This window comes from Cetorhinus maximus, chromosome 18 (genome assembly GCF_964194155.1).
Source record: "Cetorhinus maximus chromosome 18, sCetMax3.hap1.1, whole genome shotgun sequence".
Taxonomy (NCBI): Eukaryota; Metazoa; Chordata; class Chondrichthyes; order Lamniformes; family Cetorhinidae; genus Cetorhinus; species Cetorhinus maximus.
Window position 1 is genome coordinate 83,853,426 of NC_135896.1, and position 13,583 is coordinate 83,867,008.

Genomic DNA, 13,583 nt, shown 5'->3' on the forward strand with positions numbered 1-13,583 from the left:
TAATATCACCACCGTCAACACTTCTTTGTCCTTTTGTCTATGACATCATTTGGCAATCTCCACCTATCGCTCGCCCTCTATCCAGCTCTACTTGTCCCACCCCCCTTAAACCAGCTTATATTTCACCCCTCTTCTATTTTTCCTTAGTTCTGTTGAAGAGTCTTACGGACTTGAAACGTTAACTGTGTTCCTCTCCGCAGATGCTGTCAAACCTGCTGAGTTTTTCCAGGTATTTTTATTTTTGTTTTGGATTTCCAGCATCTGCAGTTTTTTGCTTTTATCTTCCTGTTTTTAAGGGAACTTGTTGGCAGCTATGGGTTTGCCTGTGTAACCAGGAATATGTGCTTCATTGCCACGCTGAAGACTGAAACATAGGAAATGGACTAGGCCTCTTGAACCTATTCTGCCAATGAGATCATGGCTGACCTTGGAGCTAATTCCATATAATATAAAACAGGATCAAGGATTGTGAAACACTTTGTATTAACTAATGCGCAGGAGATTGTTTCATATAATTTGGTACAAAATCCTCTAGAGTTGTCTTGATCGAATGGCACAAGAGGTATGTCAAACACTCAGGAATTTCTGGAGCTATTGCAACTGATGTCTACTGACATCTGATATCCCAGTTGGTCATATGATCTCACTATTCTATTTATTGAGGAAATGTTTTGCCAACTGCACTGTACTAGCTGCAGAAGAAGAACATTTGGACTTGAACACAGAACTTTCTGTTATAGATGAGGCCTGTAGGATTTGTTCTCAAGTGTAGCTTGGCTCTCCTCAGGTCAAAAGTGAATAAGGCTAATTAGGCAGCTGGGAAAGGCTGGCATGGCATTATAGAGAAAAAGTTAAGAACTGGTCAAACAGCAGTGGCAATGTGTACTCCAGTCAGATGTACTGTGTTCCTGTCCACTTATTTGGTGACTTGATGTCATAATGCATCCCACTTTCAATGAGATAATGTCCTTTAAAATCCTGCTCCATATATCATCACTGAGATGAAACCCAAACTTATTACACAATCACACTACTATTCCACTCATTTCTATCCCACCATCTAAGAACTATGGTGTTCCTTACCTCTATCTTTTGCAATCTCAACACAATGTCACCTAATCACTGTTCATCATTAAACTGATATTTTCTTGCAAACTTTGTATTCTGGACATGTTACGCAATATAAGTACAACCAGCTCACAGCCTTTGAGTTGAAGTGCAAATTAGAGACACTACAACACGGGATTAGATTTTCAGAAAGCAGAAAGTATGAATAAATTGGACATCTTCAGGTCAGCAGGCTGTAACTAGCAGGGCTTCAACTACTTACAGTCTATATAAATGACTTAGATAAGGTGACTGAGTGTAATGTATCCAGGTTTTCTGATAATACAAAATTAGGTGGGGAAGTAAGAGGTGAGAAGGACACAAAAAGGCAGCAGGAGTAATGAGGACAAAATTGAAACTGAAGAAAAAGGCGTACAGTAATTATAAATAACGAAGGAGGGGATGATGAAAAGGAATATCAAAAAGTTAGAAAAGAAGTAAACAGAATTAGAAAGACAAAAGAGAAACTACAAAATAACTAGGGAATATAAAAAGAAATAGTAAAGTATTCGACAGACACAAATAAGAAAAGAAATAAACAGGTTAGGAATAGGGCCACTAAGAAATACACATGATAAGCTCACAGGTAGTGAAAGCAAAATGGCATCTAATGTGATTCGTATATTTAAGAGAGATGGAACAAGTCCAGGGAGCTATGGTTTAATATCTGTGAAAGGAAAGACATTGGAATTTTTATTCGAAAGACAGCTAGAAGATATCTAGAAACTGAAAATATGATAAAGACTAGCTAACATAGATTCCAAAAAGAAAGTTGTACTTGACCAGCTTAAATAAATCTTTTGAAGAAATGTCAAAAAGACTCAATAGGTAATGTAGTAGAGGATAATATATTTGGATTTCCAAATGGCCTTCTGACTAAATTCAGAATGTGTGGTAAGGGGATGGGTAGTAGAATGGATAGCAAACTGTCTACAAAACAGAGTAGGAGTTCAAGGTGGTTATTCAGACTGAGAAAAGGTGGGAAGTGGTGTTCTACAAGAATCAGTGCTGGGACTACTATTCTTCATCATTTACAAAAACAATTTAGACTCTGGAATCGGAAATACAATTTCAAAATTTACAGATCATACCAAATTACTAAGTGTAGTTAATAAAAAGGATGACTGTGACAACTTAAAGAAAGGCATTAATAAAATTGTAAAATAGGCTTGTAATTGGAAATGTAATTAAGATACACGTGAGGTGGTACATTTTGGTAGGATGAATAAGAAGGTACATATTCCTTAGAAAGTTCAAGGCCAATTCCTTTTTGAAAGTTACTACTAATCTGTTTCCACCACTCTTTCAGGTGGCACACCCCAGATCATCATAACTTTCTCCTCATCTCCTCTGGTCCTTTGGCCATTATCTTAAATCTGTATGTACTGGGTAGTGACCCTCCTGCCCCTGAAAGCAGTTTATTTCTATCTTGATCATCAAAACACCTATTAAATATCCACTTAGCCTTCTCTGCTTAAAGGAGAATGATCCCTACTTCCGTAGCCTCTCCACGTGAAGAAGACCCTCATCCTTGGTACTATTCTAGTAAATAATATTTCACAAAGTAGTAAACTACTTAAAGAATTAAACATCTCAGTATGCTGCAGCAAATGGTTCACTGACTTACCACAGCACTGCACAGCTGAGCAGCTAGGTTTTTAAACCTCTGTCCTTCTCTTCTATTCCCAACTCTTCCCAATTTTGGATCATCAAATGTTGGTGAGCACAAAGAAAGCTTGCTGAAGGTGCTTTTTGCATCGCAGAAGTACATCAGTAGGACATTGGAGATCATATCCATCAGATAAACACCCTGTGCTCAAGAAACTAAAGATGTTGTAGGGTCAAATTAAGACGGCTGCCATTAGGCAAGTAAATTTGAGGAGCTGGCCTTGTGTTTCTGCTGGCACAGGAACTGAGTCTACACACTGCAGAGCACAAATGGCAAGCAACTTTAAAAGTGAAACTCTTTTCATATTGTGTGAGACCCTTGCTAGTGGCACTGCCTCCCAACACCCAACTGTCTGTAAACTCAAATGTGAATTCATCAAGATTTCTTAAGTCTGGTGCTCAGCGAGACCCAAAATAAAGTAGAGAAAGCAACTCTCAGAAATCGTGTTTCTAGGCGAGGTGCGGGGCATAAAGCAGGGCAGCAACAATGCAACTTAAACTCAAGAACAAGATGTTTATGTAGAAATGGGCCATTTGTCCCAACTGGTCTGTGCCCGGCAAGGCAGCTTCAGAGGATTGTTAAGAGTTAACCATGTTGGTGTGGAGCATGTTTCACGTGCAGGTTAAACTATGTATCCTTCTTGAAAGGATATTAGTGACCCAGTTGGATTTTTACGACAATCTAACAGCTTCATTTTACTTTTACTGATACCAGTTTTTTTAATTTCTAAATTTTTGACATTGCAGTAGAATGATCCTTTGAAAGCCCCAAGGTGTTTCACAGGAGTGTTGTTGAGAAAAATGTGACACCAAATGACATTGAGATATTGGAACAGGCGACCAAAAGTTTAGTCTAAGAGGTAAGTTTTAAGAAGTTCCTTAAAGGAGGAGAGCAGGGGTGAAGAGGTTTAGGGGGGAATTCCAGAGCTTAAAGCCTATGCAGCCAATAGTGATGGAGCGATTAAAATTGGGGATGCACAATAGACTAGAATAATATACTCATAAATAGGGAGCATAGAAAATCTTCCATCTTGCTAGTTATTGCCAGTGTATTCTACTTTCAATTTCACATTTCCAACATTTTATCTCCACTTTGAAAGTTTATTTTTGGCGGGAGAAAGCATAATGTGGTTCACAATTATCCAGAGGTCTGAGCTCTTTTGTTGTCCCTTGCAGTCATTGAGCATCAAGCGTCTCTCCTGCTCTATTTGGGCCTTTGAAGTGCTGGCTGTAGATGTAATCACGGCATAATGTCATGCTTCTGCTCCTGCTTCCAGATTCTGTTGTGATGAATCCTAGCTAATACACTCTCAAACTGAACTTGGATCCCAAGATCAATTTTTAAATCTAATAATGAGGAGGTATCATTTACCTGAAATTCAAAAAGAGCACATGTGAATGATAGAAAAGGTAGAAACCAGATGGACTATGTGCAGTACGTCACGTGAGCTGCAATGCCTCAAAACTGTTAATGAAATATATTTGAGGCATGTCTAATGCTGAGATTTTCAATATACGGTTAAATCTAATGACATGACAGGTTTAACATTTTCCTCCCAATTTCCTTAGCTGCTACTCTTTTCTCACTAATTGCCTTCCTTTCTATCCTGTTTGCCCAGTATCTCATCCAAATACCTAGTATTTACAGGTGAGTTTTGATGTTACCAATCTTTGACTGCACAGAACAACACAACTGAGCCTTTCCCTGCACTTGCTAAATGTACACACAAATTCAATTGGTGTTAGCAATCAATACTGAGAATCCCACGAAGTCCAGAGGTCAATTGCAACAATATTTCCTTTACCCTGCATGAGATCAACTGGCTGAACACAAACTTACTCAGATAAAATGGGGCCATCCCTCAACCTGACCTATAATTCCATGGCCCTCGACTGACATCAGTGTTCAACCAGTAGCAATTCAACACAAAAAACTGTTGACAGCCCCAGCTTCAATGATGGGCAAGTGAAGTAAACAAGGCTGCAATGCTACCCTTAGAGTTGCTGAAATCCACCTGGTTGAGGCTCACAGAGGGTGGATTGGACCAGCAATTGTTCTTACTGGTGTTGGTAATGCTTGCATTACTGCATTTATTGCCCATCCCTAGTTGGCTTGAGAAGGTGAATGTGGGCTGTCTTCTTGAAACCTTGCAGGCTTTGGGCTGTTGGTATTCCCATGTTAATGTTAAATAGGAATTTCAAGGATTTTGACTCAGTGATGAAGAAGGGATAGAGTTAATGTCCAAGTTAGAATGATGTGTGGTGTTGAGTTGATGATTTTCCCAAAATATAGTTAACTGCTCCTGTCCTTCTCAGCAATGGAAGTTGCAGTGGAAATTACTGTTGAAGTAAGCAGTGCATCTGGTGGATTGTATGTTTTGCATCTACAAAGCACTAGACATAGTGAACATTTAGTCCTCTGGCAAGGGCACTAGTTAGGAGAGCAGCTTTGTTTTTGTTGATGTCAAACTTCTTGAGATTATTACAGTTACACCTATCCAGATGAGTGGTAACTATTCCAGCACACTCTTAACTTGAACTTTTTAGATAGCATAGCTTTAATGAGTCAGGAGGTGAGCCACTCATCCCTTAGTCCCCAATCTGTGTCCTGCGCTTGTAGTTTTTTCGTTGATGTGACTGTTCTAATTAAGCTTCTAGTTGATAGTGATTCCCAGAATGTTAATAGTGGGGCACTGAGTCATGGTAGTACTAGGGCAGGTGGCTGGGCCTTTTCCTGTTGGAGATGTTCATTGCAATTGCAAGAATATGACTGACCGCTGGACATGGTCTAGGCCCAGCTGTAGGCTCTCTTGGGCTGCAGGAGGAATCGGAGGAGATGTGAATGGAGCTGAATGTTGTGCAATTGTCTGAAAACAGTTCCACTCCTGATGGAAGGTAGATCATTCCCACCCATGTGTGAAAGTACAGCAACCAGAAAATACAACTGTTATATGATATTGCAGGTGGTATTTGCCAGGCTGACCAAATCCTAGAAGCAAACTTGGCCAGGCTATCACAACAATTTTGCAATTTGTATTTATTACAAGGTTATGTACTGAAGTCAGAAGTGATGAGTCCTTTAGAGATTTTAAAGATTAAATTAAAACATTTATTAACAAAAAAGAAGAAAACTTAAACCCACACGATTATAGGTACATTTAGTTTTATAACAGTTCCCACAGCATTCCTACTTAACCAGACTCCCAACTGCACACCCCTTTCACGCAACAGTCCAAATAGATTCTTAATCTATGAAACATCCAGAAACATTACCATAAGTACCCACTGTTGCTGTAAGGGAGGTATTTCACAGCTTCTTCCTCCATCTCACTCGACAATGGAACTGCAACGGCTCTTAAAAAAATCCTTGGTTATTGGAACAGCAAAATCCTCCAAGGTGGCTAGAGGCTTTTCCACAGGTCTGATTCACACAGTGCACCTTCCAAGATCTCACACGGCCACCCTGATAAAGCTTTCCATCTTTCTTTAAATATATGTTCTCTCTTTTGATCTGTAAATCCCATTGTTTCAACCTTTCTTTGGAAGTTGCTTTTCCCAGAACATAAAAATCTTTCATCATGTCATTTTGGCTAGCACTTTTGGGAAAAATAAACTTAATAACTTTGCCATATTTATCTTGCCAGTTGTAAGCCCTTTGAAAATCAAACAACCTCTCAATTTATCTAAAAATGCAAATTCCATTCACTCTGTATCTGCTGAGACTTTGCCCTAGCTCACCCCATCTGCATTTCAGAAATAACTCTTTACACCTAATCCCTTTAATGATTCAGACCTTGCAGCCTGACCGTCTCTAGTTTAATTAAACTAGACACACACACAACACAGCCTGCCTCCACAAGCCTGCTTTAAAGTATCCCACAGTAATATTGGGGAAAAAATTATATTTCTTTTACACTACTTAAAAACACAAGCCAATCCTGTACTACTGAATCTGCCCTGGAGATTCTAAGCACAGGGAAATTAGCACAGTATTGCAGGACTGCTTGAAGAAGTGTTACTGCACTCCAATTGGGTAATTGACCTTTTCTCTGAAGTCAAGGAGGATACTGTGGGAACCAGAGTGGTTGTATCCTTAGTGCATCTAAATACAGAGATGGGGTGATCTATTTGTCAGAGTTGTATTTGATTGGAGTATCCAATTAAACTGTGATTTAATTCTAATATTCTGTTAATTTATATATCTTACTCTGCTGAATAAATCTGAAGTTCTACATGATGAGCTCTGTAAGTACTGTGATCTGCACTTTAAAGAATCTGACATAATTTAATACAAATACAATAGTGGTTATTGTACTGTACTAGCATCTCAGAAATATTAATTTATTTCCCATCATAGCAAGCTGTGAAGTTGAATTAAATAAATCTGATAACGTGCACTGTTATAGAAGGAAAATTAAAGCTATTTGTTATAAAAAGCCAACTGATTTACTCATCATTTTATAGTAAGGGAGTTTACCAGCCTGGCCTACTGAGGGAGTGCTGCACTGTCTGAAATGCTGCTTTTTAGATAAGATATTAAGCGGAGGCTTCATCAGCCCTTTCAAGTGAACATCAAAAGACCCCATGGCACTATTAAAGAAGAGCAGGGGAGTTCTTGGTAATAAAATCAGAACTGCTGGAAATAGTCTGCAGATTTGGAAGCTTCTGTAAAGAGAGAAACAGTCAACGTTTTGGGTCAATGACCCTTCAGAACTAAGTTCTTCTTGGTAGCTGGCCAATATTTATATGTCAACCAAAGCACCAAAAACAGATTATTTGCACTTATTTCATTGCTGTCCACGCGACCTTGCTATGTCCTGTCATGACTCACTGGGGATAGTGCGCTGTAATATCAAGCCCCACTGTTCGCCGAGCCACGACAAATGTGAAAAGTTTGATCAAACCACCAGATTGCCCCAATTCTACCTAACTGTTTAATTTAGGTTAACAGAATACGAACACCAGGTTTGTAAATTTAGTAAGTAAATAACTGTTTATTGAACAAACTGTCGTTAACCAGTGGCAAAAGAAAGAGATATAAGCTGCTTAACATCTAACATTATAACTTAAACTCTACTCCGTTCTTAAATCCCTATGCGTACACACACAAAAGACACACAAAACATGGATTTTAAGGGTGGGATAAAACAGTCCAATAGCATCAATTCCAGAGTACAGGATTCGATGGATTGATTTTGATTGATGTCTTCCAAATTCCTTACAGTTCTTGTTGATGACATGAGGTGGTCTTCCAGCACTTTCAGTCTTCAGTTCACCGGTTGAGAACTTGCTTTTCAATGTCTCCAACAGTGATTTTCCCCTTTTCCTTTTTACAGGGGTTTCCTCAGAGTGATAGAGAGAGAGAGCAGGTTATAGAGATATGAGGAAAAGAGATTTTAGATGTTTTCTCTTTGCAGGCCAGGCGCTTTCTGCTGCACTGCTACCTGGTCACCTGATCAGGAGCCAATTAAAATGCTGACCATACCACTTTTACCTGTTTTTTTTAACAAATTGGTGAGAGGCACAGCTATTGTGCTGAAGTTAGGCACAAACTTCCTATAAAACCCACAAAATCTCGGGATTTCTCTTTTAGCTTTAGGAGTGGGAATTCTATTAGGGCATTCACTTTTGCTGTCCTTGGCAACACTTGCCCTTTCTATGATGTGACCTAAGTAGGTTACCCTTGCTTTTGCAAATTCGCTTTTGGCCAGATTTATGGCTAAGCCAGCCAACTGAAATTGCTTAAGCAGGTCCTCTAATTGCTTTACATGTTCTTCCCATGTGTTATTATATATTACGACATCGTCTAAATAAATCACACAGTTAGGTACCTCAGCCAAGGCTTGATTCGTAAGTCTCTGAAATGTAGCTGGGGCTTTTTTAAACCCAAACGGCATGACTAGACAGTGATACAACCCACTTGGTGTAACAAAGGCGGATACTTCTTTAGCCCTTGATGTTAATCGCATTTGCCAGTACCCCTTCAATAGATCAATTTTAGAAAGAAATGTAGCATTGCTACATTTTTGATGCAAATATTCTAACCGAGGAATTGGGTACAAATGTGTCCTCGTTAGTACATTCACTTTCCTATAGTCTCTGCAAAACCTAATGGATCAATTGGCTTAAGAATCAATACTACCAATGAACTCTAGCCACTTTGTCTAGGCTCGATCAAATGATTGTCCAGCATATATTGGTTTCTAACTGAGCTTGTTTTTCTGGGCTCAATCGATAATGATGTTGTTTTATTGGCATGGAGTCTCCTACGCCCACGTCATGTTTAGCTAAGGTAATACATCCAGGTGTATCCCTACAAATCCCCCTATACTTCCTAAGTAACCTTATTTGATCTTCCCTTGGTCCTTCCTCTAAATATGAGAACACAGTGCCCAACTGTCCCAGCATTGTCATATTGGCTAGTCGCATTGTAGGAAGTTCACTTTGGGTATTGTCTACTTCTCCTTCTACCTTGGCCTTACTGCCTCTGTCATCCTCCACTACTCCTACCACTTGGCACACTGCTCTGTCTTATCATCTTCTCTGCGATAATATTGCTTCAACATGTTTATGTGACATAACCGTTTCTTCTTCCTACGCTCAGGAGTATCTATCAGATAAGTCACTTTACTAACTCTCCTAACTATCTTGTAGGGGCCACTGAATTTTGCTTTCAGGGGTTCACCCTGCAAAGGTAATGATACCAATTCTTCATCTCCTGCTTGGAACGTTCAAGTTGTAGCATGTTTGTTTGCCCATTCTTTCACTTTGGCTTGGGAAATTTTTAAGTGCTCTCATCCTACTTTGCATGCTCCTGTGAGTCATGGACACATAACCCAACATGGAGGATTCGTCTTTCTGCTTTAGGAACTTTTCCTCAATCACTTTTGATGGACCTCTTATTTCATAACCATTGATTAATTCAAATGGACTAAATCCAGTAGATTCATTCACAAAATCTCTGGTAGCAAATAGTAAGAAATCTAATCCTTTGTCCCAATCCTTTGGGTATTCATGGCAAGAGGTCTTAATCATGGTTTTGAGAGTCTGATGGTATCTCCCTAAAGCTCCCTGTGTCTATGGGTGATAGGTGGTAGACTTTAGTTGTTTGATACCCAAATTGCTGATTACGTCCTGGAAAATTTTAGACATGAAGTTAGAATTGTGGCGAGATTGTATTTCAATTGGTAGGCCATAACGAGTGAAAAACTGAATTAACTTTTCCACAAGTGCCTTGGCTGCAATTGTCCTTAAAGGAATAGTTTCTGGAAATCGGGTTGTCATATCCATGATTATAAGGATGTATTAATGTCCTGCTTTCGTTTTGGGTAATGGTTCTACATAACCTCACTGAATGGTTAATCAAAAACTGGTATGGGTATTAAAGGTGCTGGTTTGATTACATGTTTAGGTTTACCTACTACCTGACATGTATGACACGTTTTACAAACTTGCACTACGTCCTTATAAAGTCTTGGCAGCATTATTTCCCACATTGAAATTTCCAGATATCCCAGCATTAAAATCAGTGATTTTAAAAAATCAAATAATGCAGTTGCAAATTTTTTTTAAATGTACATGCTGGGCTTGGCCTAGGAGTTATGAAGCAGCAACTATCCATCAAGAAATAATCACAGGATGCATTGTGGCAGAGGCTTCAGAGGGATAGCATCAGTAGAAAGAAGTTTATTCAAAATATAGAACGATGGGAAAGGTATGGTTTAGCCTATTGAGACCAAGATGTTGTATAGTTTGCTAATAATCAACATCTACTGAGGATAAGTTATTGATCATTCACACTTCTATTTAAAATGTTGCATAAAAAATATAAATACTCTGCCAAAGGCTGCTAATTCTCTTGATTCTGTCCTTGACTTCTTTCTGCCTGTAATTTGTATGAAAACATTGTGCGTAAGAAAATAATTGCAGTCTGAACTAGTTAAAGTTAACAGTTTGCTTATACTATATACATGAGTGTTATAACCAGTAAGACATGATGTGCTACTGTGTACAATTTTGTTATACCAAGTAACATGTATTCACTGATACATAATTTACAGTGTATAAATGTAGGGTAGTATCATACTGTATTTACCAAACACAGGAGTCTTGCGCAAAATGAGACCAGGCATTTTTATAAACAGGAGTACAAATAGTCGTTTGGTAATACAGAACTTGAGTATTGCTGAAAAAATAGACATGTCTAAGCTTTTCATCTTGCACTCATCAGGACACCCGGAAGAGTACCGATATAAGGGGGAGAACAACAGTTTATACTGTATGTGAAGAGAGTGCTGATTGGTTGGCAAGAGATGTTGACATGGAGAATGCACCACTGATGGTGACTGATGGTTAACAGCCAAGCGTTGTTTGAAATTTAAACCAGGCAGTTTGACCCTGATTGGTCAACACATTGCCCTGAGGAATGAGTCAGCAAATGGCTGTCAGTTATTTTGTTTAGCTGAAACAGGCGCAATATGCATACATATTCTGTCTGCAAAGAACAGGACCCTGTGTATTAATATTTGTAGCTTCCAGTACACACACATGCGCCACAATGCGAGCCTGACTGACAATCTTAAATTGGTTGTCGGCATAATTCTTAGCACTCTGAGGATTACTTAGCAAATGTTGCCCAATCGCGGAATCACATCTAATGTTGGACACTGTTTAGTGTTTTGGCAAGCGCAGGCTGGCTGGGTATGGTTAGGCATATCCAGCCCGTTTTTGAACAGCAGCTGGGACATGCTGTTTAATACGATCGGCCAGTCTTTCAGACATACGTTTAGCATCACACTGGCACTGAAATTCATATACCACATTACTCATTTGTGTCAAAGGCAGAACATCTTTTTGGCAGTATCCTGATGGTGGCGAATGCCACTCGTGTTGCTACTGCATAGCAGCGTGAAACAGCTAGATTCACATGTTGCTCAAATTTCAAGCTGTATATCATGCCAGCCCATGAACGGGCCTAAGCCGATCACTTTCAGCCCTGAGGAGTGCCCAGTCTACCTCAGATTACCCTGAAAGGGCAAGGTATCTCAAAAATTTGAGCAACAGGTGAAGCTAGCTGTTTCACATTGCTACTATGCAGTAGCAACACGAGTGGTATTGCCGCTAACAGGATGCTACTGTCAAGCCAAAAATACATTCTGCCTATCATACAAATTAGTAATGTGATGTCTGAATTTCAGTGCCAGTTTGATGTTAGGTATGTAGGCCGTACATCCCAAAGACTGGCGGATTGTATCAAACAGCATGTTCCAGCTGCTGTTCGCAACAGGCAGGGCACAGACCATATCCAACCAGCCCGTGCTTGCAAAACTCAGAACACAGTGTCCAACATTAGATGTGACTCCGTGATTGGACAACATTTGATAAATAATCCTCAAATGCTAAGAATTATGCTGACAACTAATTTAAGATTGTCAGTCGGGCTTGCAATGTGGCACATTTGTCTGTACTGGAAGCTACATATATTAATACACAGGGCCCTGTTCTCTGTAGACAGAAAGAACATGTACACACATTGCGCCTGTTTCAGCTAAACAAAATAAGTGACAGCCATTCGCTGACTCATTCCTCTGGGCAAAACCTTGACCAATCAGGGTCAAGCTGCCTGCTTTAAATTTCAAACAATGCTTGGCAGTTAACTCAGTCACCATCAGTGGTACATTCTCCATGGCAACGCCACTTGCCAACCAGTCAGCACTCTCTTCACATACAGTATAAGTTGTTGTTTTTCCCCTTTATATTGGTATTCTTGCAAGTAGCCTGATGAGTACAAGGTGAAAAGCTTAGACATGCCTCTTTTTTCAGCAATAAACAGAAGTGTTTTACTCAGTGGCATAGTGTGTCACAGTATCAGAATATACCAATAACACATGCTGTATCATACACAGGAGATTTTACAGTATCACTCCTGTTACTACAGACACGAATGTTATACCTGCAACTAAAAACTAGGAGTACCTTCAAGATTCTAAAGCTCCTAACTGACTTGATGTTCATTCTTAACGTCATTCAAACCATCTTCTGTGGTGCCTCTTCCAAATTCTCTGCTCGCTCCTGATATCCATTCCACTCACTCTATTCCCATCCAGGATGACCAGCCCCAAAATCTTCCCTTGAAGAATGAGAGATGGAGTGATGGTGTGATTTGCCTAAGCTGCACTCCTGTGTCTCCTAGAGGCCATGTCAATGGATTTGTCTATCCTATTGCCAATCCCATTTTATAGGACACCCTCAGGATTGCTGTTGAAGTACAGCAATTTTAAATTTAAAAAGTGCAGCTTGGCAATCCTATAATTTGCAACGGCAAAAAGATTTGGAGTTTAAAATGTACAAAGTTAGAGAAGGGGAAGAAATATACACGAGGTGGGAGGCTTTATTGCAAAATAAATAAGATGGTTTCTTTAAAGAATTACTAGTACTGCACACCTTTTGGAAGTGTTTAATTGTATTACTAATTTTAATATCTGATATCCTTAACACAGGGCTCGAAAAGAATTTTACGATCGCATGAGATTATACTACCACCTAGTGGTCTAGTGGAAACCGATCTCGCACTAACGTTTTCACTTCAGGTATCTGATTCAATTGCTTTTGACGTTTTTCATTGTGGAGCGATTTCATTGGAATATTTCTGAAATACTTTAACTTCAAAATGCTTCTTGCTGGTGATAAAGGTTACCTTTCCACATGGATTATACGGTAAAGTCAGGAAGATCTTGTATCCATCTTGGTTCATCCACTCAGCCTTGCTTTGCCTGCATGGAAAAATCTGTCCTATACTATGTAATGAA

At 39.4% G+C, this 13,583-nt stretch overlaps 1 protein-coding gene across 1 annotated transcript in view; it reads left to right on the forward strand.

The window, feature by feature from the left end:
• The window catches only part of pacs2 (phosphofurin acidic cluster sorting protein 2), a 274,493-nt gene that overhangs the window by 153,671 nt on the left and 107,239 nt on the right, over positions 1 to 13,583 (forward strand). The window contains exon 3 of the mRNA XM_078563102.1: positions 13,275 to 13,364. Within this exon, the coding sequence (XP_078419228.1) occupies positions 13,275 to 13,364 (90 nt within the window). The remainder of the gene's footprint in view (positions 1 to 13,274; positions 13,365 to 13,583) is intronic.